This window comes from Anopheles arabiensis, chromosome 2, assembly GCF_016920715.1.
Source record: "Anopheles arabiensis isolate DONGOLA chromosome 2, AaraD3, whole genome shotgun sequence".
Lineage (NCBI taxonomy): Eukaryota > Metazoa > Arthropoda > Insecta > Diptera > Culicidae > Anopheles > Anopheles arabiensis.
The window spans coordinates 51,486,661-51,509,930 of NC_053517.1; the positions used below are offsets into that span (position 1 = coordinate 51,486,661).

Consider the following 23,270-nt stretch of genomic DNA (forward strand, 5'->3'; position numbering starts at 1 on the left):
CTTCCTCACACCAAAACCACTTATGTTGCTTTTTCTGGAAAATCTCATTCCACTCGCTCGACGAACTGGGGGTTGGGGGTGTCATTCCCTGCGCCCTCCAGCTAATGTTATGAGAACTGTGATACGTTTTCTTGTGTTTTAAGTTTTCTCTCTTTTTTTTACTTTTAAGCAGTGCTTTCCTTTCCTTTTGTTGAAACATTTCATTCTTGCCGTTTGTAAAAGGGAAAATACTTTGGATGGGAAGGGAAAGTAGAGAACAAACTTATGTTCTTTTTTCTTATGTTGAGAGAGTATGTGTGTGTGTGTGAAGCGAGCAAGAAGGGCATTGTGGAGGTGTCGTTGCCACATGAGGGTTGGTTTTGAGAAAATAAAAATGTGGGACGTTTCTTGCTTTCGCCTTCGTTTTTACCATCTACTTAGTGTGGATGCTGCGAACAAAGTATTGTTTAATGACATAATATTAGCTTTAAGCAAATTTACAGTTCATATTTTTACACCCAAAAGAAACTGATGTTAAACATACAAATGTGCAATGTGCAAAAGATAACGGACGACACGTCTGCATAAAAGCTATCCGATTCCGTTTCCAAGTTCAACACTAAATCGAATCAAATTAGCATCAATCAAAAGACAGTTGATCAAACTGCCGAATTATCAAAACTCATTAAATTATAACACGATGCGAAATGGGCAGAACACGATGCGCAGCGGGAAGCGACTAAAATCGGGGTCGGAGTATGGCTGAATTTAATAACCGTTCTATTGCAATCATTTGCCCTTAGCCGAAGCTGCCCCGTGCTCCTGTGCTTTCCTCGTTGCGCTCCTTCCATGTGCCGCACACGTGCGCGCTTCCCCCCTCCCCCCCTCTCGGATTTCGCTGCTAGTAAATCTTCTCCATAATCAACAAACGAGTCTGGTCGCTCGAGGCGCCTGACGATGCCAAAGTTTTTCCCCCAGCCCCGCGGGAGAGGTTTGGTTTGAGAACAAATTTTCGCCCGTATGCTCTCTCCCTCTCTCTCTCACTCTACGACGCTGCATGGATGGTTTCACTCCGCCAACGGGTGGTTGGGTGGTGTTTGAGTTTTCTCATTGTGGAAAGCATTTTTGGTGCGCGCTGGTTGGTGGGGTGGGTGGCACCATGGTAACACACCAATTAAGCGATGTTGTGATGTTGTCGCCAAGCGTCGCTTCGTATCGCTTTTTCGATTTGTCGTTTATCTGTGTGTGTTTGTGTGTATGTGGGACCAATTTCCTTTCTTTCGATTGACTTGTTTGTTTGAGATTGTTAAAATAGAGAGGCATTCGCCGGAATTCAATTGGAGTATGGGACGTTGGGTGTAATTGATTTTTATTTCCTTTTTTGTTTAATTATTTACTTATCTATTTATTTATCTATTTATTCATTTTTTATTTATGTATTTATTTTTTATTTATTTTTTATGAATTTACTTGCTGAGAGATATATTGTTGTATAACCGTCACAAGATACCATTACCTTTGAACGTTTCAGTCGATGGTTTGTGCTATTCAATTATGTACAAATAACCATACTTCTTTTACAAACTAATTATTGATGTAGACTGGTGTGTTATCCTTAAAAACAACGCAAAATGCTGATACAAAAGTTCAAATACATTTTGCTCGTCTGATCACAAGAAAAAAACCGAAATGAAATAACGAAAGCGACACCCGCAACCTCACGCTTCTAATTGGCAACATTGATACAACATTGCTTTTGAACCGGCTGTCTCTTGCATCGTCGTGGTCGTGGTGAAAATATGCCCCGAAGGAAGGGAATAAAAACAAAGCAACAGCAAAAAACAAAACCCCAAATCCATAAACGAGAACCACCACCACCGCCACGACCGACAGTGGCAGCAACATAGACTCTATTATTTTATTACCGGTTTATTGCCTCAAGTGATGCTGGCGAGTTGGTTTCATCTCTCGCACCGATAGGAATCCCCCAAAGAGTCGGCTATACGCGGGCGGCGATGTTGTGACTCTACTCCTTCCACCCACTGCCCTCCCCCCGCAGTATCGAGTGGGTGGAAGGGCGTACGTACGGATTCAGGTTTTTAAGGATAAGCTTTTCAGCCTTTTGTCTGCCAACACCACCCCACGACACAGCGCGAAAGGGCGAAAGAAAAGTAGAGTCGAGAGCACGGTCTAGGTCGTTTGCCCTCCTCTTCTCAATTTCGCCTCCTACAACCGCTTCTGTGCAGCACAATCGAGCTAGAAGAGTGAGCACTCGGGGGAAGAAAATCGGGAGAGCAACAGAAGAAGAAGAAGAAAAAACAACCGGCAAGCATCGACAACAATCAAGCGAACTTTACTGCTGATGATGAAAGGAAAATTGGTTTTGGGTGGTGGACTCGCCTTTCTTCTCTACTCGGTGTCGGTCGGTGGTGATGGTAAACACGTCGCATCCGGTCGGAAAACGGATGTTGAATGGGTGTAGGGGTAAAAGTGCCACAAATCGTACGGTGGCAAAACACACTCGCACGACGATGCTGCTTTTCCTACTGTCACGGTCGGGAAGAATCGTGTCTTGGAACGGAATAATGAAGAAGGAGTAGTAGCGGCGCGCACACCGAAGGGAAGGATAATATGTTTGGAATTTTTATCGAGGGCAATGAAGAGAGAAAGTGTGTATATGAGAGAAAGAGAGCGAAAGAATGGTTGTGATGTCAATTCAGAGTGTTAGAAGTTTAGTTTATTGCTTCTTGCATTTTATGGATTATGGGTAAGGTGTAGTCGTATTGTGCAAGAGGTTGCTTTTGGCGTACGATTATTGATTATCCTTGAAGGGTAATTGATTAGTCAGAAATGTTTTTTTTCTGAAAAAACAAATAATTTTTGTTTAATAATCTCTATCTCTTATATGTAACATACTCAATGTGTTTTAACTGATTAAGAGCTTCAACTTCTATGCTGTTTAACTCCTCCATTCTCTGCCTTCGGTTGTATTTAATTTTTGAGTATACTTATCACATAACTGCTAATTAATTTTTTCCCTCGATTGTTGTTCAACTTGTGGTAGCTTTAAACTATCGGTAGCAGGGAGACGCAAGCTCTACTACTATTTAACAGAAAAGTTTCCACTTTCTTTTCCTTTTAACCTGTATAGAACATGGTTTGCACTTTGGACTGTTTGCTAAATTATATTTGAATTTCAACTGCTGAGTGTGAAATGTTTAAAAACATATTGAAAAGTATACAGATGCCGTGTGGTATGAATAATCAATTAAATGTACTTTAAATTTCCCTTTAATATAATGCGCTTAATTTGTTTTGAGTTTCTCAATATACTACCCTTTGGTTGCGCAATCCGGAGGCCCTACACTCCTGCACTTGCAAACAGACGACGTACGATTATCGTTCTTGACATACTAACCTGCGGCGAAAGAACGCAATAGCCCTACAGGCACGCGTGTGTTGAGTAAATGAGTGGTAAATGAAACCGAACATCACCAGCACACCGTGTACCGTCCATTCATTGAAACTACGCAAAACCCCGATGTAAGTCCTCATGTTCCCTGTCATGTGATATGTTGTGTGGTGTTCGAGCAGGTAAGCACAGAAGAGTGCCGCCGCACCCGTCGCCGACCTTTCCGAGCGAGCACCGGGGGTGAAAGATGGAACACGTTTAGATGTAATAAATTCTAATTCCTCCATACCAACGCTGCTGGAAATGATGTGCTCCTCCCGGCGCCCGTCGTCGTCGGTCGTAGAATCCTCGGGGGAATAAGTGAACCGTAAAATAACAGGATCGTTCCACACGGTGTTGGCTAAAGCGAAGGGAGAGCAAAACCCCCTTTCAGTAGTCGGTTGGTGTCGAGTGTCTAACCACAAGTCCTACAATTGAGACAAGTGTGTACGTTTGTACGCTCTAGGATGTGTATGTGTGTGTGTGTATGTGTTTATGTGTCGGTGTTTGTGAAAGAGGATGGTTGAAGGATTCGAGGATAAACCCGAGTTTTGCGGTTTAGGGAGAAGGAGATTTTTGACTCTACCTACCGGCCCGTTTGTAGACCAGCACTCACCAGCACAAAAGAGGAAGAGTAATTTACATCCTGATGGGGTGTATCCTTCAGGTTCATTCTCTAGTGCAGATCCTCATGAGAAAAGGGTTTCCTTTCCTCCTGCAACATAATGCTTCGGAAAAATGTGCCCAGTAATTTCCATCATGGTCTTGTTGCCTTCTACGCCCTATTAAAATGTCCTTTAAGTTGGTACGCCTATGCCAGGGGAAAAACAGTTCATCAGAAATCGACCCACTTCATATGTTTGGATGCACACCTTGACACTTCATCCTCTGTCTTATGCCTCGTTGCTTTTTGATAAGGATTAAATCTTTCTAATGTAAATTTATGATGTATGATGCATGTAGAAAACGCACGGACAGAGGGAAGAAATGATGCTTAAAGGAATGTTTTCTCTCCATCTCATCGTTGGTTGGTTTGCGTTTAGCAGTGAAACGATTTTCTAAGCCGGTGTGTTCTCGGCTTGTGAGGTAAAATTAATTGAAAGCAACCATATTTATCGATATTCTACCGTTTCTAGCCACCGCTACTACACACATCTACTAGTATGTAACTACATTCAACGAGTACCGTTGAGAAATAGCTCAACCTTTGAACGACAATTCGTCATTGAGCTGAAGCAGCAAGGCATGAATTCCACATAAGAAGGATTAGGGAAGGTTTTCTATCTTCCCGTACTTTAATCGGCCATGTACCCTCGATTGGAAAAGGAATCGACTTGTGGTTGATTCAATTAAACCAATCCAGTAGCCTGTACTCCGTTTATTGTAATTAATTATGTTAGTATACTATGGGCCGTTGCTCATCGTTGTGTAGGTCACAACGAAGAGTAATTTGATTCAAGCGACTGTTGCTATTCAACCGAGATGGTTCTCGTTCTCGTTCAGTAAAGTTTCTGGTTTGGAACATTCGTTGGTCTATTTGCCAACGAAAGGACCTTCAATGTATCGTTCATCGAATAAATTGTGACATTCATATCTAGAATTCTTGGTATACAAACATGCCAAAAGAATTCAATTTACTTTTAATATTAGAATGTCGTCGGGAAAGTCGGGAACGACTCAATAACATGCCCGTCATGGGTTCAAGCCCAGAATGGACCGTTCCTCCGTAGCAAGGATTGACTATCCGGCTACGTGGCGATGAATTAAGTCTCGAAAGCCTGTATAGGCCGGCATGTCCGCGTAGGACGCTACGCTAAATAGAAGAAGATGAGCATGTCGTACTAACATAAAATAAAAAGTAAACGTAACCTATGTTTGTTCAATTAAAATCTTTTTATTTTTAGTTATTTCCGTTCCTATTATTATACAAGACTTATTTGATGTAAAAGATTAACTTTTTATTTGGTATTAAATGTGTGGCTTAAGATGAACATTTTAACATTGCATGATTATGATAACAAAAGATGATGTCACATGAATATTATGAGATGTTTATTTAAATATCTAATATTTCTTTGCAACATAGACAAAAATAAAGTTCTGTAATATTGCTCACTATTTTGTGTCTAACCTCCGGCACATCCAACGCTTCTTTGTATTTTACTACCGCAAACCAGCATCATATGAATTACATTTGGTTTGAAGTGTCCTATTCACGTTGGTTTTACTTCACACGTCGGTTTTGTGTTAGACGCTTCTCGACATGAATAAAACCCACTAGAGGTTGGCATTTGTGAGAATCGTGTAATTACCATCACCAGCCCACTTGATACACGGTGTGTTGCCTGTTTAAAACGTTTGCTGTGTTACCATTTCGTCGTCGTTCGCAATAGAAAGCGTTGTGGCTCGTCTAAGGCACTTTTACATTGGCGCTTTTGCTGTAAGTGTGCAAGACCGTACACATGCCTTTAATAAGCCTGCAAGCCGCGTTGGTGTTGGATTGGAGTGGAGACTTGAGAATAATTAAATTCGTCCTGGTCTGCCACCACCAAATTAAGTGGCGGGCATGTCTTTTTGACGTATACAAAATGCGGTGAAAGCAATTGCCAGTAATTTATTTTTAAATTAAAAAATAGGTAATTTATGTGAGCTTTTATGATGTAAGAATTTATTTTGATTTGTTTTACTTCTTTAAAAAGGAAAATCAGAAAAAAATATAATTGTTAAGAGTAAACACCGTTCAGATCACTATTAAATTAAATATTTTTTTGTTAAATAATGTAAATATGTATGAAGATATTTATTTGTTGAACACAATCAAGTATATTTTTACGCTCCACAAATTAAGAGTAAATTCAGGCAACATTATGGCAGTTGAGCATCCGATGACGAGACCATCATGACGCTGGAATTATATACACTTCAACAGAGACCGCGTCGAAAAGGACATAATGCTCGGTAAAGTCCATTGTGCGGGAGTGAAATGGACCCAGGCAGAAATCATGAGGCTGTATGAGAATTTCGAATGAAACGATTAAAAAACTCGCCGCAACAAAAGGCATAATATTCGGAGAAAGAATCACGAATATCTGTTCCGCACAATAACAACAAAAGACAAAAGAAAGTAAAAAGAAAAAGGGAAATGTGTATGTACTAATACATTTAAAATGGACGAGAGATTCCTTTCGCTTCCATTGTCGCGTTTCGTTTTTACATTGTTTTTGGTAGTGTTTTTTGTCATTGTGTTTTGATAGTTTTTTTTTTACATCCTTTTCCATCCTACCACCAGAGAGGGGGGTAGTTTGCTGCAGGAGGTTCCATGCATGATTGCATTTAGTTCGCTCATCCTCTCCAAAAGCTACTGCTGCTTCTGCTGCTGCTGCTGCTGCTACACTGCCTGGTCCATTTGGCAGTTGCACTCATCGGTGCCGCTGTGCCATTTCGAATGGTTTTGTAGTCGGGGTTTGTTTTTTTTTTGGTTCATTTTCTTGCTTTTCGCACACAGGCGTTCATCTGCTGAGTTTTACCACGCCGGATTTTTGTTTTCCTGCTGTTCATTTTTGGCGAAACGTTTTTTGACGTTTTACCCGAGAGTCAGCAAAGCTGAACGATTCTTCCCCAGCACCCCCTGGTTGGTGGTGATGCTGATCTTCCGCCCGCTCCACGCTAGGGGTAATGTGAGTACCACCAGTGAAGGATCTGGTGTACGCTGGTGTGAAAGTGTTCCGACAGGGCGCACGAGTGTGTTCATGGGCTGTGTGGTTGTGTGTGGTGATGTAGGGCAGGGAGAAATGGCGAGGGACATTGGGGTATCGTGTGGTAATAGAATTGGTAAGAGATTCTGTGTGGAAATGAGTGGAAAAAATAAAGGAAAATGATTCCAGTACAGTGCAGTTGGGGCTTTTCTAGAGAGAGAGAGCGAAATTGATCAAGAAAAAACACATCCACCAGCCTATTTCGTTCCCGGCGCCCAGGGGTGGAAAGTGCGAGCGAAACAGTTTGCGTGAACTGTCGCTACCGTTGCGTTCGTCGGAAACAGATTGTGGAAAATTGAAACCCACAGCGGTGTGTGTGTGTGTGTGTGTGTGTGTGTGTGTGTGTGTGTGTGTGTGTGTGTGTGTGTGTGTGTGTGTGTGTGTGTGTGTGTGTGTGTGTGTGTGTGTGTGTGTGTGTGTGTGTGTGTGTGTGTGTGTGTGTGTGTGTGTGTGTGTGTGTGTGTGTGTGTGTGTGTGTGTGTGTGTGTGTGTGTGTGTGTGTGTGTGTGTGTGTGTGTGTGTGTGTGTGTGTGTGTGTGTGTGTGTGTGTGTGTGTGTGTGTGTGTGTGTGTGTGTGTGTGTGTGTGGGTATATGCTGACAGGGTCACAGTCGGGGTAGGAACGCCGAAACGAAAGCAAGCAGGAGCAAAATGGAAATAATGGAAAAGGAAAGCAATATTGTAAAAGCGACCCCATAAGTCACGAGATCCCTCCTCTACCCTAACGCCGGTGAAGGATGTGATAGAGACAAAGCGGACCAGAACGAGACACACACACACATACACAGCCCGTCATAAAAACCTGTGAGAATTGGATGCGAAACAGAGCAAGAGATACACCCAGCCCCGAACGGATGAACAAACAAATAAAATAAGGAGAGGAGAGAGAAAGAGAGAAGCAAACAAACAAACAACAACAACAAAAAAGCTGCATGGAAATTATACATCGACAAGGACGACGAACGATGACGACGACGACGACGATGACGACGAGGACACACTTCAAGGGGGATTGATTTACAAAATTTCGGTTCACTGCTTCTGGGTGATTTTGCTTCATGGTTTTTTTTCTTCTTTTTTTTTGCTGCTGCTGCTGTTGTCGGTGTGCGTTTGCTCGCTCGGTACACTTTGAGTGATGCGTGCCATCGCTTATGTGTGCGGAAATGGGCTAAAGCAGCAGCAAAAAAAAGCCGTCGAACGGTATCACCAACGTCAAACGTGCAGAGGTGGAAAAGGGAACGATGGAAGGGCGGGGAGGGTTTTTTTCTTCTTCCTCGTTTCTGTGTTGCCATCCTGTGGGCCGTAGAGCTAGCGAGACAAGCCATAAAAACGGAACAAGCTCGGTCACAGGAGCAACAAATTCCACAGGGGGTGAGAGTTTTTGTGTGACAAGCTTATCCTTTTTTTTTTCTTTCGTGTTTGTGTGTGTGTGTGTGTATGTATGTGTTGGTCCTCTTCTGCGTTCGTTCTTTTGTGTGTCGGCAGTGTATGTCCTTTGTCAGTGGGGGGGAGAGAGTGCGAGAAAAAAAGTCGGAACAACATCCTTTACACATAGCGGAAGGTGACGAATGGTTATGTGCACGTACGCATGTGTGTGTGTGTGTGTGAGCATATGAGGCGGATTTTTTTTGCATCCTCAGGCCAAATGTGCAGAGAAAGAATGTGGTGTGGTCCGCTGTTTTGACGGATGATTTGTATACACTTCTCGGTGTACGGGGTACGGTGGCCGATTGAATGGATGTGCAGTGCCGTGTGTGGGATGTAAATAGCAGATTTGGGGTGGTAGAAGTGGCAGTAGCACAAAAAATGGACAAGAAAAACAAGAAGTGTCAATAAGAGACACACATAATTGAAGATCTGTCTGTCACTGGTAGTCATTAGCATGCAAATTGGCTTAATTTGTTTTGTTTTCTGTTGTTGGTTTATTTGTTTTCTGGAGGTTTCTTTAAATTCGTTAAACTCGGCTTAACCGTCTTACTCACCGCTAAATAATCAATCCTAAGCTCATTAATGTAAAATCTGTTATTTATCTATGTCCTATTAAATGATCCTTAACAGAAGAATAAGCTAAGCTATGACGTCACATGTGAAATGGTGCTTCAAGTGTCCTAATACTCAGCGAAGGATCATCCGTCTATTAGCTTTCTTTTAATTAGCTCAACACTTACCAGAAACTGGCGCGTAGGGGTTTCCGCTTTCTTACCTTTTCTCCCGTAACGAAGTCCTTTTCTTTCCTTTGCATGTCCCACACCACCCGGGTGGTTGGTTGCAGCAGCAGCAGCAGCGGCTAATGAAATGAGCAGCTGGGTTTTGTGCGTAGTTTAGCATACAAGAGCAGTCCCTTTTCCCGATTCTCCGTGATGCAGCTGCTGACGGAACCACTTGAACCTTGAACAAAGACTATAACATGCCCTTTGACTTGCCCACCCTTATCACCCTTATTCCTTTCTGTCTCATCGCAGTGGCGCAGCAATCACACAGAGCACTCCGAGAAAGAAGTACGTTTTATGTTGATTCAACTGATGCCGCTGCATCGGCAACCAATCTCGTGCAGACCCACGCTGGAAGGATAATTTTCAGACAGTTGGCAAACGTGTGGGGATGGATGGGAGTGATATTAGAGACGGTGAAGATGACACAACGGCATGGCAATGTCATTCCGTTTTTGCTGTATGTCACCCACACAACATTCGAACGGCGTTCGTACACTCACGAAAGTCATCACCGCCGCGAGTGTGGTTTTTGCCCGTTTCCCGCAATGGTTCCTTTTTCGGTGTTCACACTCTCACTAATAGGTGTGCCGCCTCACACCGTTTCGCAGGGTGTGAATGAACACTTTTGGGCTACAGAAGACAGATACACATCTTTTGCGTAGAATTTAGCACTCCCTGTCCTGGTTGACTGCCTTCAGCTTGCCTAGAGATTAGGGGAAAACGCGATAAAGAATCGCGCGTTCTGTCGCTAGACTGCCTCCAGACAACGCAGGGATACACCACAGAGCGAACTCACCCATGCGACACTCACCGTTCACCGTGAGTGACTGGATCCTGCGAGCGCTGCGGATGAACTGGGCGCGTGCTGAGATCCTGCCGTTCGGATATGATGGCCGCATGGGTGGCCGTGATTCGTGGAACGTGTTCATTCGTGTGTTGAACGCCGTGGTGTACGGGAGGCTGCCGTTCTGCTGTGTGTGCGTGTGTTGTGGGCAACTTTTTACTCTCTGTTCGTCCATGAAGACGCGCGCGGTCGAATTCGATTGAAGAGTTGGTTCGGTTTGCGTGTTGTGTGGTTCGCCGAAAGGGCAGGAGGAGGTGCAGTTTCTTTCTTAATTCTTGCAGTTATTGGTTTTGTTGTGTAAAATGTTAGTGTGGTTTTGGTGTATTGTGGTTTTTGACAACAGTAAACAACGAAATAAGTGCTGTGTTAGGAAAACCTGAGCTAAAAGAGAGCTTAATCCCCTTATTCTCACATACCTTAGCATGTCTTGTATTACAGTTTATCAAAGTGTGTACATAACTGTAAGAAAACAGTAAATCAAATGCTTCACGATGCAAGCAACTGTACCTCGTTCACTTCTGATAAGAATGGAAACGAAAACATAATTCCCAGCAGCGTAGTACAATAAGCTTTGTGCAACTTTAACTGAAATATTCTGGCAATTCGTGATTCGGCTAGCCACAACATAATCGTGCATTCCGAAATGAAATGTCACTGCCGTTGTAGCTGCTACCCTTCTGTGCCTCTGCCCCTGCCCCGTGGTTTATGCTGTGGCATCGTAAACGCAAACGTTTATGTCGATCCCACGGAAGGATAATGCTGAAGCGAGGCATATAAATAGCTGTGTGAGTGCGTGCGAACGAAACAGCAAACAAACGAATGAGACAGAGAGTTAGGGTGATTGAAAGAGAGTGAGCGAAAGAGAAAGGGCGAACCATAAATCGCTTTAAACGTCAACTTCCCTCAACGACGACATGCTAGCTTCTACTACGGTAGCACAAAGTGATGTTGGCTTGTGTGTGCGTAGCGTAAAGAGAAATCCTTGAGCAAAAAAAGGATATGACAGAGTGGCAGTTAAAGCGAGAGAGAGAGAAAGAGAGAGGCGCAAAGCAAAAGTCACAAATAAAAAAGCGCACTGTTAAAGTGACCATCGGTGGGTAGTAGAGAGCAACGGGGCAAACATGTGACAGTGTGTAATCTCGTGGTTCATCGCTTCGCCATCCACCCACCCACTCGGTCGTCGTTTCCCGCGTGTGATTGAAGGCAGTGGATAATTTAATCATTTATTAAAGCATATTAAATAATCGCATTAAAAGCGACTCGTCATCATCATCATAATCATCACCATCGTCATGCTCGTGGTGTTGGTTGTGTGAGTGTGTGTAGCTGTGCTGTGTATGGAATGGTCGTTGATATGTTTTGTGCGGAGGGAAACGAGGGTCGTGTGTGCGCGAGGGTGTGTGCTGGAAGTTTAAATATGTAATACATTCGTACACACAGTGTGTGTCCTGTGACGTGAGCTACAGTCATCAAAAGTGAGAGTGAGAGTGTTTGTCATCATCATCGTCACGAGTGAAAATGAAGTCACTAAATGACGAGCCAAGCACAGAGGGCTGCGCGCATCGTCTCTCTTTCGTTTGCTCGCCTTTCGCTCGCACGACTATTCTGATGTGTGCTCTGTGCTTCGAATCGGGAAGAGAGAAAAAAAAACACCGCCAACATGTTTGGAAAAATTCTTCGGCCCTCCCCAAAACAACCCTCGAGAGTAGGCCACAATGATGCGCTTGCTCCGTGTGCCTTGCCCGTGTCTCAGCCCGTGTCAGTGTCTTATGTTGCATTGCACACGAACACACTGACAGCCCGTCTGGGTGCTGTAAATTGGGTGCTTTCCTAGAAAATACCGGTATCCTTTTCGAGGGAACTTTCTCTCTTTCTCTCCCTTTCTCTGTCTTTCTCTCTCTTAACTTAGCAAGACCACACACACACAGACGCACGCACGCTCACACATACCAGGGACGGTAGGGATTCGCGGACGTGTATCCTTTTTTGTAAGTGAAGCGTGAACTTTCCGTGCCTGTTCATCGACTACAGAGCGAATAACGCTCGTTTATCGTTTGCTGGTCATGGAAAAGGCGTCCTTTCTGACAGTGCTCGTTTGAGTGTATGTGTGCGGTCGTGGTTGTTTTCTGGCCGTGTGTAAGTTCAAATGATCACTTAATTGAGTGGCATAACGCCGAGTGTACGCGTGGGAGGGGATGATATGATGATGCTCATTTGACAGTATTTAATCAGTGAATGCAGTTTGCATTGTGCGTTTTTTTCCTCTTCTTTTACGAGCCGGTTCGTGTTAGTTCGACCGCAATGGTTGTCGATTTGTTTCACTCGTCCGTCGGTGTTTCATTCACCACTCTCTCTCCCCATGAAGTTATTTAAAGCTTTTTGTAATCGTTTGACATTGATACCATTTTTTTTACGTGGTTTCTTTTCTCTCTCTATCTGCGCTTTGGGAGGCAGTTAATGAATAAAACATTATTATTGTTACGACGAAACAATAAAGCGCTCCTATGGAGGACTGGAATTAATCAAATTAATTATGTTTCACTCGGGCGACTGTGGGGGCGAATTGCACGAACGGAAGGGGAAGAACGGAACGTTATAAACCGTTTGTGATTGTGATTATTGTGTTATAAGATAACGCATCATGCGCGTTGTGCATATTTGTTGCAGCCTTTTTAATTGCTATTTATCGAAAAACCGGGAACATCATTGTCATAGGCTGTTAATTATCCATGTTTCTGTTTGTTTGCGTGATCTTGTAACGAATGAAACAACACAGTGGTCATATGATTGATTGATAAAGTGTTAACTATATGCCCTTTTTGGATATCTTTTAGTGAAGTGTTAAAGTGTTTGAAAAGCTTGAAATTAAAAATCGAAAAACATAATATAGATTTTCTTATACAAAAGTGCCAACAGTGTAAAAGTTCTACAAACGCCTCCAAGCGGTGTGCAAACGTTTCGGCCAAAAAAGGGCCTTAAGTGCTCTGCTGTAAGAGAAAAACTCGATTGTTTACAGTTAACTTGTATTGTTTTGTGTGGTTTCGGTAACCGTGTGCGCCCGAACGCGTACGGTTACTAGTTGACAAATTGGCTCCGGCCGGCTACCATCGGTTGCTTTCGCATCATCAATATCAACAGCGGTATCAACAAGAGCAGCAACAGCAGCAGCAACAGCAGCACCAACAACAGCAGCAACAACAGCAACAACAACTTGATAATATGACTGCCAATTTGAAGGTGCATTTAACTATAATTACGTTTAATTCGTGCGCATAAATAGTTAATTGAGGTCGGGCGGGAACAGGATGGGCGGCATCGCTCGTGGGTGTTCGAATCGACCGCAAGTTGGACGTTTGCCACCAACGTTGGTTTGCGTTCAATCCACTTTGCCCCTGCGATGGTTGGTAGTTTGCAGCACCTACTAATGGTGGAGGAAGAAGGATCGGTTTCTACATTTTGGTTATTCACGTTGACCCTTAATTTGTCATTTGTCTTTGAATGTGTGGGTTGTTTTTGTTTATTGGTGTGATAATCGCTTTAAGGGTTGCATAATTAACTAACAGAGAAAAAAACGAATTTTACAACGTAATTCTTTCATGCTCCTTATTTTATCTTTACAGGGACCGCCTCCCCAGGGGCGCCAGTTCACGATAGCGGAAACGCTGGAACGGATTAAAGAAGAATTCAATTTCCTGCAGGCACAGTATCATTCGTAAGTATCGATTTGCAATTGGAAACAATCAAACTTTACAATCATTGCTGACTTTTTGTACGCATTTCGTTTGAAAATTTATATATTTGCGTCTTAATTTAATATACAAAAAAAAAACAATTTGTTTCTCCTGTACATACATTGAGTAAGATTTTTATATATTTTGTAAATATGGAAACTGGGAGTTTTTGAGTTTTTCTTTTATTGCATTTCTTTCATAAAATATTTAACTCCATGTCAGAAGTAAATAAGATCATAAAATATCTTACTACTTAAATTGTTCTTTTGAAAATTTAATGAAACAAGTAAATTAGTTAGTTAATGTATAGATGTTTATAGAGTATGACTTATTTTCATTCCATGTCTACATTTGAATGCTTCACACGAGCGTAAACATATTTCACACTCAAATAACAGGGCTTATCAACATATTCGTATCAAAGTCACTGTTAATCCTTCCAAACGTAGGATTATTGTCTCCAACTTATACTGAACACCCTAACCGCGGTTGTATTTTATCCAACAATCAATACCATAATACTGCACGAGTACGGCAAACGAACGATTTTGGATCCAGTTTGTTGTCCGCTCACTTCACTCGAGACCGAAATCAAATGATTAGCAGCTGATTATGATGTTAAATTCACAAACTGTGTACACATACACACACAGCTAGGAACACAAGCATGATGGTGCAAAGCATGAACCCCCTCCCCTCGAGCGTATGTTCGCTGGTAAGCTGTTTCAGTTTCGCTGCACCCGGCACTCGGGATGATCAGAAGTTGATTACCTGGTGGATAACACGGTTCGTGTTCCCTTCCTTCCAAATCCAGAAGCTTCTTAGACCGACCGGTTCGACTTGCACGGACACACGGGCGCACTGTCGTTAATCGGACCTCCGGGCCCTTGTCGCAGCCGGCTGCCGGGGCCAACCATGGGAATCGAACACCGCGTAATCATTAATTTAATTGTTATTATGCTCACGTGTGGCACACATTTACTCTTGTCATTAGTATTACCGCTAGCACACCACTCCACCGACTGTTGGACGGCTTTACGGCTCATCGCTAGCCTTTGCCCCTTCCCCGAACCGTTGGTGGGTGGTGGAAATTTGGGAAGGATAGAAATTGAAATTGATAGCATCACAAACTACTACTACTGTGTGCTGGTGTTGCTTCGACTGCTGGGGGCGTGTGAGTTGTATGTCAGAAATTTGCCCCCGACACGACGGTTTACCTCACAATCAACGGATTATTCATCCCTGTCGGGCTCTCTGTCTCTCTGCCAAACAGTGTCCATCCTCTGTCTCACTCCCGCCACATGGTGACGGCTGGTTCGCTGGAGGTATCAAATAACATTAGCTGGATTCAGCTTTTCAATGGTTCCCGCCGGCCGGTTGCGTGTGTTCCCGGATCGGATGTAAACTTGAAACCGTTGCCGGGTGTATGTGTGTGTGTATGTGTGTTTGTATGGGGTGAAGAAGAGTGATTAAGGTGATATGGTGAATAAACATCCTTAATCGCATTGATTAGCTTGTTAATTATGAAGGAGCATTACCGCCGGCACAATACGTCGTACAAACAATTCCATTGCATCGTGCTCGAGGGGGGCAAAGTTAATTTAGATTTGTTTACATTTTCTGTGTTTATATTTCATTTGACATTTTGAACACGTTCAATAACTTTTAAACGTGAGCAACGTGTTATCCCTAATTTATTGATTTGAGTATAAAAAACCTTTACGCTATAAGACGCTCCATGATGAAGAATTCATTTTTCTACAATTATTGTTCAATGAATGCGCCAGGAAGTGTTCTTTAGTACAGATTTCGAAAGTGCTTCCTTATTCAGCCTTTGAAACGAATGAAAGAACAAAACACCGAAACAAAAAGAAAGGAAGCATTTTTCCCCACCCTCTTAGTAGGGCACCGGAACCGGAAAACGTTTGATCGAAATTATGCACAAAACAAATTATTACGGCACATCGAATAGAATGGATGGCGCCTTAGTTGCGCACCGATGAAAGACGGAACGAATCGCTTCCGACGAGCCGCGGGCTGTAGTTGTGTGTGTGTGGTGGTGGTTTAGTTTGAACCGCCGGGGCCTTAAAATGATGAATGGTTGTGGCGGTGGTAGAAGTCTGCGGGATAAGGGAGAAACAGTAATGTTTATAATGAGGTGGCAAACTAAGGGGGAAGAAAAACAAAAACGCGGGCAGCGCAGCAGCAACGTTTCAAGGACTGCCGGAATACCGAGAAAGGAAAAGAGGAAACACAAGGAAACTAGGGGATAGGTTGTAAGCTTGAATAATGGAATTAATAGGCAATGCAGCAGCACCCTCTTGCGTTTAGATTTGTCTGCACCCCGTACCGCAAGGGAGGATGCTTCTTCCTCGTGCCCCCAGGTGAGGTGATTGTGTGCGATCGTGCGATGAGAGCAGGATGACGATGCAGCTGCCGCGTGTTATTGCTATGTAATCCTCTGGCGCGATGTTTTTTGCTGCCTTATGGCGTTTGTGGCCCTTTGGCTGCTGGCTGGCTGGCTGGTTGGTGAGGTCCATTGTGATTAGAAAAAAAGAAAATAATTGTTTCACCTAGCTTGCGCCGGCTTTTATTACCGTCCGTTCCCGGACGAGTGCGTGCCTAATGCAGCGCCTGGCGACAGATGGGATGCCTTTTAAACTATCTTTAAAAGCTGTGTCCCTATTAGAAAGCGGTTGTCCTTAAAAGCTGTCAATATTGTGGGTTGATTATTAGCACGGCGTTGAGAAAAACAAAATCGAATTCCACTCGTACCAGAGCATACGGACACAAACGAAGCACACGGTAGCATTATGGCCGGAAGTGGTGCACGAACAAGGACGAATTAAATAACACCCTTAATCTCGTAATTGTTAAGCCATGATTGTTTTCGGCGTAGGGCCGAAAAGAACGACCCGAATGGGGTGGTAGGGGGTGTCAGTAATTTCGTTACTTATCGTAGGTCCTGCCAACTCTCTACACGATCAAAATGAACTCTCCCCGTGCCCGTGGCGCGTTCGTTTATCCTAATTCGTTTTCGGCCAGCCCACCATAACAACGGATGGCGAGGAGTGTAACTTTTAGCGTGTTTGGCTTGCTGCCCTCTTTCCCTGGTCATTGGCTGTCTTTCTCTTTCTGCCTGGAAGGATTTCCATCCCATGCTTAACTCCCTTCCCTGCGGAGGAGCTGGGGCGGTTCACCCGAAACCGTCTCAACAGCAACAACCACCGGCACAGTTCGGTTAGTTATTAATCTCGCTTCGCCCTTATTTGCACACGCGGGCCCGATTTTTCTATTTATATTTCAATTACACCCTTCAGGCTGCCACATTTCGACGCAGCACACGCCACACCCGTCCGTCCGTCCGTGCTGCGTGTTTGTTTCCCTCCTCAGCATTACAAACCAACACAGCGCGCGCACACAAACGGCTTTCCCATAATATCTCCTGCCGGGCGACCCGATATGTGTGTGACGCGACCCTATTCCATTTCCCGGCTTCCCCTGTCCGGGATGGTGTCATGCAGAGGGGAGGGCGGTAAGTGTGTGTGTGCGGTGGGTTCGTTTCGTGACAACGGCGCTAAAATTGTTAACTTTTCTTTCACGTCGCTACCTTTCGTTCCGCCGTGTGTCCCGCCTTTCCACCATATCCCGGGTGCGCATTTTCCGGTCGGGGAAAGCGCTTTTATAGGATTTTGGCCTCTCCGCTCCTTCTCCCGCTGCCCTGCCCTGTGATTCGCAAATACCGGTGTGTTTCGTCGTCGAGCCCTACCCTACCCATACCTAATTCTGCTCCTTTTCACCGTCATTATTGCTTCCCTTTCGTTGCCCGTTACCGTTTCCTGTGCCATCATTATGACCACTTTAGCGCGCCGGGCACTCGTTTGCCTCTCTTGCGCGTGTGTACGTGTGTGTGTGGATGGCAGAAGAGCTCACAACAAATACCCAACCCCGAGGCCAGCTGTCAGTTTTGTGTGTCAATGTGTGTGCGTGTGTGTGTGTGTAGCTTGTTTGGTTTCGGTACTTCTACGGATTTTTCCTTCACCAGTCGACCAACCAATCGACCCCTATTAATTCGCGTGTGTGATTTCATCCCCCAGCGGTAACACACCGTGGTATCGTGTCCCTCGTCCCGTCGGAAAAGGGACTTTGATTCCTTCCTCCCCTCGTTTACAAGGGGGATCCGTGTATTTTTTTTTCTTCTTCTCTCCCTTCGTGTTAACGTGCTCCTGCGGGCTGTGCACACACACACACACACACACACACACACACACACACACACACACACACACACACACACACACACACACACACACACACACACACACACACACACACACACACACACACACACACACACACACACACACACACACACACACACACACACACACACACACACACACACACACACAAAAAGTGTCGATTTGCTTTGTTCACAGTTTTCGATCCCCTGCTTCGCATTTCGGTTTTGTTGGTACGCGCACGTGAGAGGAAGGGCAGGGTAAGAGCACGCGTTTTGGCTGTGGATGGGTTTGCTTTTGTTGGGTCGAGGACAGCGGAACTGCTGCTGCTGCGTGCAGCCCCTGCGTCGGTTGAACGGGAATCAAATATTATTGTTATTATAGTCCTTCCTCCTGGCTCATCAATTTGCCCTCGTCCTTGTACACACGGTTCCTCCTCATTTCTGGTTCAGCGGTTTGGGGTTCGTTTAGTGCGTTCCTTTTTTTGTATTCTGCTGGCGCTTCCTATCTTTTTTTTTTGTTCACCATCGCCGCCATCTCTTGGAAGATTATTTGCGCAATGCTGCTCTGCCGCTGCCTGCGCTACTGGGACGTCATTAATATCTTGATTCACGATGACAACCTTCGGCCGAGGGGAACGATCGATTTGGTTCGATAAGAATCAGTAGAAGAACTGTAAGCTTTTTAGGTGAGATTGTGGTCACAGATAGGTATAGGTGGGTGATTGGATGAAAAAGTGTTTTTATATTGCATCAGATGCTTAATGCTGTTGAAGAATAAATTATGTACTCATTGGAACAACGAACTGACGAATAATGTAGAATTTAATAATTTGAAAGCAATCTTTCAAAGTGTGATGCAAACAAATTTAAATGCTTTATCAAAGTGTTTTACCCACACACTTGGTTTGTTTTTCTTTTCTATCAAACTCTCTCCTGTAATCCCCTTTTGCAGATTGAATGTCACAACTACGCTCAACAGTTCATGGGGTGTGTAATGGCACTGCCGACACGTGAAAAGTTTGCGTTTTTGCTAGCACGGTCTCGAAAAGGAGAGAGGGGGAGGTGGTATATAGGTAGACGGACATCGGTATTTACTTTTATCGCCGCTTCTCCGCTTCGCCTTTAGCGCATCACCGAGGAGAGCAAGCGGCCGTCGTCCCGAAATCGACGGCTGTAACTTTATCTAGGACATTCTCCCGCTGCATTACAAATAAAGTCACAATCTCGCACTCGAGTACACTTGTGTCCACTCAGTTCACTTTTCTCCTTTTCCTCCGCATCCTCACGGTGGCACTGGAAATTGAAGCACAGCACAGACACAGCCGTCCGCTGGTTCGCTCGAATTGTAAGTAAACGGTCGAAAAGGGAAGCGATTTCGTCGAAGTAGTAGTGGTAGTGGAAGAAGTAGTAGTAGTAGTCGTCTGCGCCGAACCCACAGCAGCAGCGCCAAGTGGTCGAATGTGTAAAGAGGGCAACTGTTTTCAATCGACTCAATAAGTGGAATAGATGTTGATCGTGTTGAACATTGCAAACAAAGCCAAAAGAAATGGCACCAGAGAGGGGGGGGAGTGGGGAGAGGATTGAAAGAAGGTAGCGCTGTTGCTATTTCCAATGCCGCCGGGAATTATTCTCTGAAGGGAAACGGTGGCGGGAAGCGCGCAGGGTAAGGATATGGAAGATTGGAAGAGCGATTAGATAGCTTCCGGGACGTTTGGGTTGGGTGGGTATGGGTCTGGAAAATCGATTCCAGATTCAATCTGTGCCTTCCATAGCAACATCGCTGGAAGCTTTGTGCGAGAAAACGATATCGTTGGTGAGGGGGCAGATGGTGGTGGTGTAGTGGTAGCAGTGACATCGTTGGTACAACCCACATGTGTATTGGTTGTCTGGTGCAGGATGAGGAAGGAATCGTTGGAGAAAAATGAATTTTCATGTCCTCTCTTAGGCTACATTATGTGGAAAAGTACGAAAGAAACTCGAAACCCGCCCTTACAACCCACACGCTACTTCACTTTCTCTCCTTGTAGTGTAGCGGTTGTGTAGAGCTGTGCGGATCGGTTGTGGTTGAGTTGTACATTTGCACGTTATTGTTATTACGATTATATCCTCCCATTCGAAAGGGAAGCGTTGGAGGTTTAGTTATTTAAATAATTTGAATGAAACGATGTGCATTGTTCACTATGCGGTTCGTTAAAGCGTGACCGTTAGTTGCTGCACGAGTTGCTACGAATATCAATCATGTATTTAAAACATGAAAATCGGAATTTCAGTTTCAGAAAATGATATCCCCTACTCTATAATTGAGAGGTGTATCGCATTGATTCCGATCGGCATGAGTCATGTTCGCGGATGAAAGGCTACTTCCGAAAACAATATCTAAACCACGAAACAAGCAATCTCGTTCACACAGAAAAATCATAAATCAAAAGGTATATTGAAAGCGTATCCATTTAAAAAAAAAAAAGCAGTGCTATCAACCCAAGTACCAATCGATTTGTTAGTTGTGAAAAACCGGAACCCCTTTTTTTTGTTCGAAACAATCATAATGAACAGATTTCCCCGCATAAACTGTTCCTTAGGGTGTAATGTTCAAAGTGGCTAGGGAGCTCTCACTCTCTCTATGTGCGGCTTATGCGGCCAAACACATTCCGGCAACGACGGGGGAAACGCTAAAAAGGAAGCACTTAGAAGAGAAAAAAAACTGCCGTGAAGTGAATAATAATCATGCCAGCGATTGCGATTAAAAAGAAAAAAAGTAAAAAATTGCCCTAACGGTGTAAAAATCAGCACACACACACCGAAGCACGGGAAACGAAGAATGGCGTTAGAAAAGAAAAGAAAAATAAATAACCAAACTTCCAATGTTCCGGCTTCGAGGTTACGGTATCAAAATAAAAACCCGTAAACCCTCCAGAACCCTCCAGTACGTCCGTGTAAGGATCTCACTTACTGTGTTAATTTTCGGCCGCGCGTTAGCCTAGTGGAAGGGGTGCGCGAGTGGTATTGAAAAGCGGGGAAAACGAATCATATCCGCCGTGTTCCTCTTCTTTCGCTTTGCTAATGGATACAAATTAAATCACTTGCCACCACCATCACCTTCCTGAAAGGCGAATCCATCGGCCTTTTTACACCGAGGGAAAGTGTGTGTGTGTATGTATGTATGTGTGTTTGTGTTTATGTGTACGGTCGATTAATATTCATTCGTGTTCGAGAGATCCGTGTTCCATTCCCGGGCGCTAGGGATTGCCGATCCATTTGCGTGTTGTGCCCTCTTCGCGCGTCTACCGTGACCGGAGAGTTTAGGGCTTAAGGCGCGCGCGTGTGTGTAGGGGTGGCTGTTAAAATATCCCGGCACAGATTGCAAATCTCTCTTTCTTTATCCCCAGTCCCTTTTGAACCATTTCAACGCGGCGGAACCTGAAAAGAATAAACGAACCGGCGGATCCCATGTTTAGGCGATTTAAAAAAAAAAGGAAAAATAGGATATTTCGTTACCGCGAGAGACCCTCCCGTGTAAAAGTTTTGAAGCGTTTTGAATTCATCCAACATTCGTGGAAAGTGGTGGCCGCTGGGGATTATATGAGCGTAGGATGAAAATCTTTTTGAAAGAGTGAAAAAAAAACGGACTATACACCCATCCACCCAACCAGCAACACCGGTGAATCTTTTGAACAAGCAATCAAGGTGATTACAGTGGAAAACAAAGGGAGTGTTTATTTTTCATGCAGGTGTGTGTTATTGTTGTTGCTCAGTGGTAGAAGATAAAATCAATCAATTCGCATATTGACAGGAATTAGGTAGCTGATCGAGCAAAACAAATTAGGAATAGCTTGCACTTTTGTCAACTTACAAAAAGTCCTAACATGATGTAATGGTTTAGACAAAACTTGTGTTGACGTTTTATTTTAATTATGTATTTTTAGCCAAAAACTCTTTTACTTTTTCCATTTATTGCTTCTTCATATTTTACACTGTGAAGCCTGTGAATGAGTGTACTTTGTTTTTAAAAAGTTGTGAACCATGGTTAGTGGAAGTAATTTAGGCTATTACTGTAAACATTAATATATTTTAACTTCATAAAATTTCTAGCTATTGACATTTTAGATACCAAGTTAGGTTTTACTAGGAATATTGTTAAATATTATCATTTAAGTTGAAACTATCAGAAAAAATCTTTGTTTATAGTTTTATATGTTTTTGTGCATTACTTATTATGAATCTGTTTTGCTTAACATATTTTGTTCGGAAATTAATATAAAAACAAACAAGCAAAAACCTGCAGGATGGAGTACGTTATTCAATTTGAATTGGAAGTTAACCCTTATGCTTAACATGCTTCACTATTCAAATGCATTTTACACTAAACCAAACCACTAACTTGGTTTGTGAAAAAACTATGAAAAAACAATTACAGCCACAGAAACTCGTCGTACGAAAATCACAAACTAACACAAACTCCAGAGTGTTGCATAGTGAATAAAAAATGAACAAACAAAACATGAATAAAAAAGTAGAGTTGACTACGTTTTCACACACTCGCAGTATGTGTGTTCCCTTGAAAGGCCTGATTTTCATCTCTTTTGTGGATGTGAAACTATCATTCCGCATGATAAAAAAAGTCAACTAAACCACACACTCACACACATCACAGCTGGAGTCGGTGAAAAGGTAAATAAAGAGGTGAAAAATGAGACACACCAAAGTAAAAACATAAACCACACGAATGATGTGCGGTCGCGGCCCCTTAGTCACACTCTCTCCTCCTGAGCTAAGGTCGAAACAAAGAAACAAGCGCGGAACGCTGCTACACCAACAAATCTGCCGTGCTAAATACAGTTCACGTTCTCTCCGCACGACGTGTTTGCCTTGTGTGTATCCTCGCTGGAACGTCAAAACAGAAGAGTTTAAGGGGGAAATTTACATTTTTTACATTTTCCGTTACTACTACTACACGGCACAGGATTGATGCTGCTGGGATGGATGTTTCGGTCCATTTGGGTCCAAAAAACCTGACAAACCTTACCCGAAGTTGTTACCGCCGTGTGTATCTGGATG

The 23,270-nt window shown here is 43.7% G+C and overlaps 1 protein-coding gene across 15 annotated transcripts in view; it reads left to right on the top strand.

Moving 5' to 3' along the window:
- LOC120898368 (protein groucho) overlaps positions 1–23,270 on the top strand; it is a 183,847-nt gene that overhangs the window by 96,708 nt on the left and 63,869 nt on the right. For 14 of the 15 annotated variants that reach the window (XM_040304139.1, XM_040304145.1, XM_040304152.1 and 11 more), the window contains one exon: positions 13,862–13,953. In XM_040304139.1, the coding sequence (XP_040160073.1) occupies positions 13,862–13,953 (92 nt within the window). Of the gene's footprint in view, positions 1–10,332; positions 10,496–13,075; positions 13,479–13,861; positions 13,954–23,270 lie in introns of those variants that run through there. The other variant, XM_040304151.1, reaches the window with a different exon arrangement.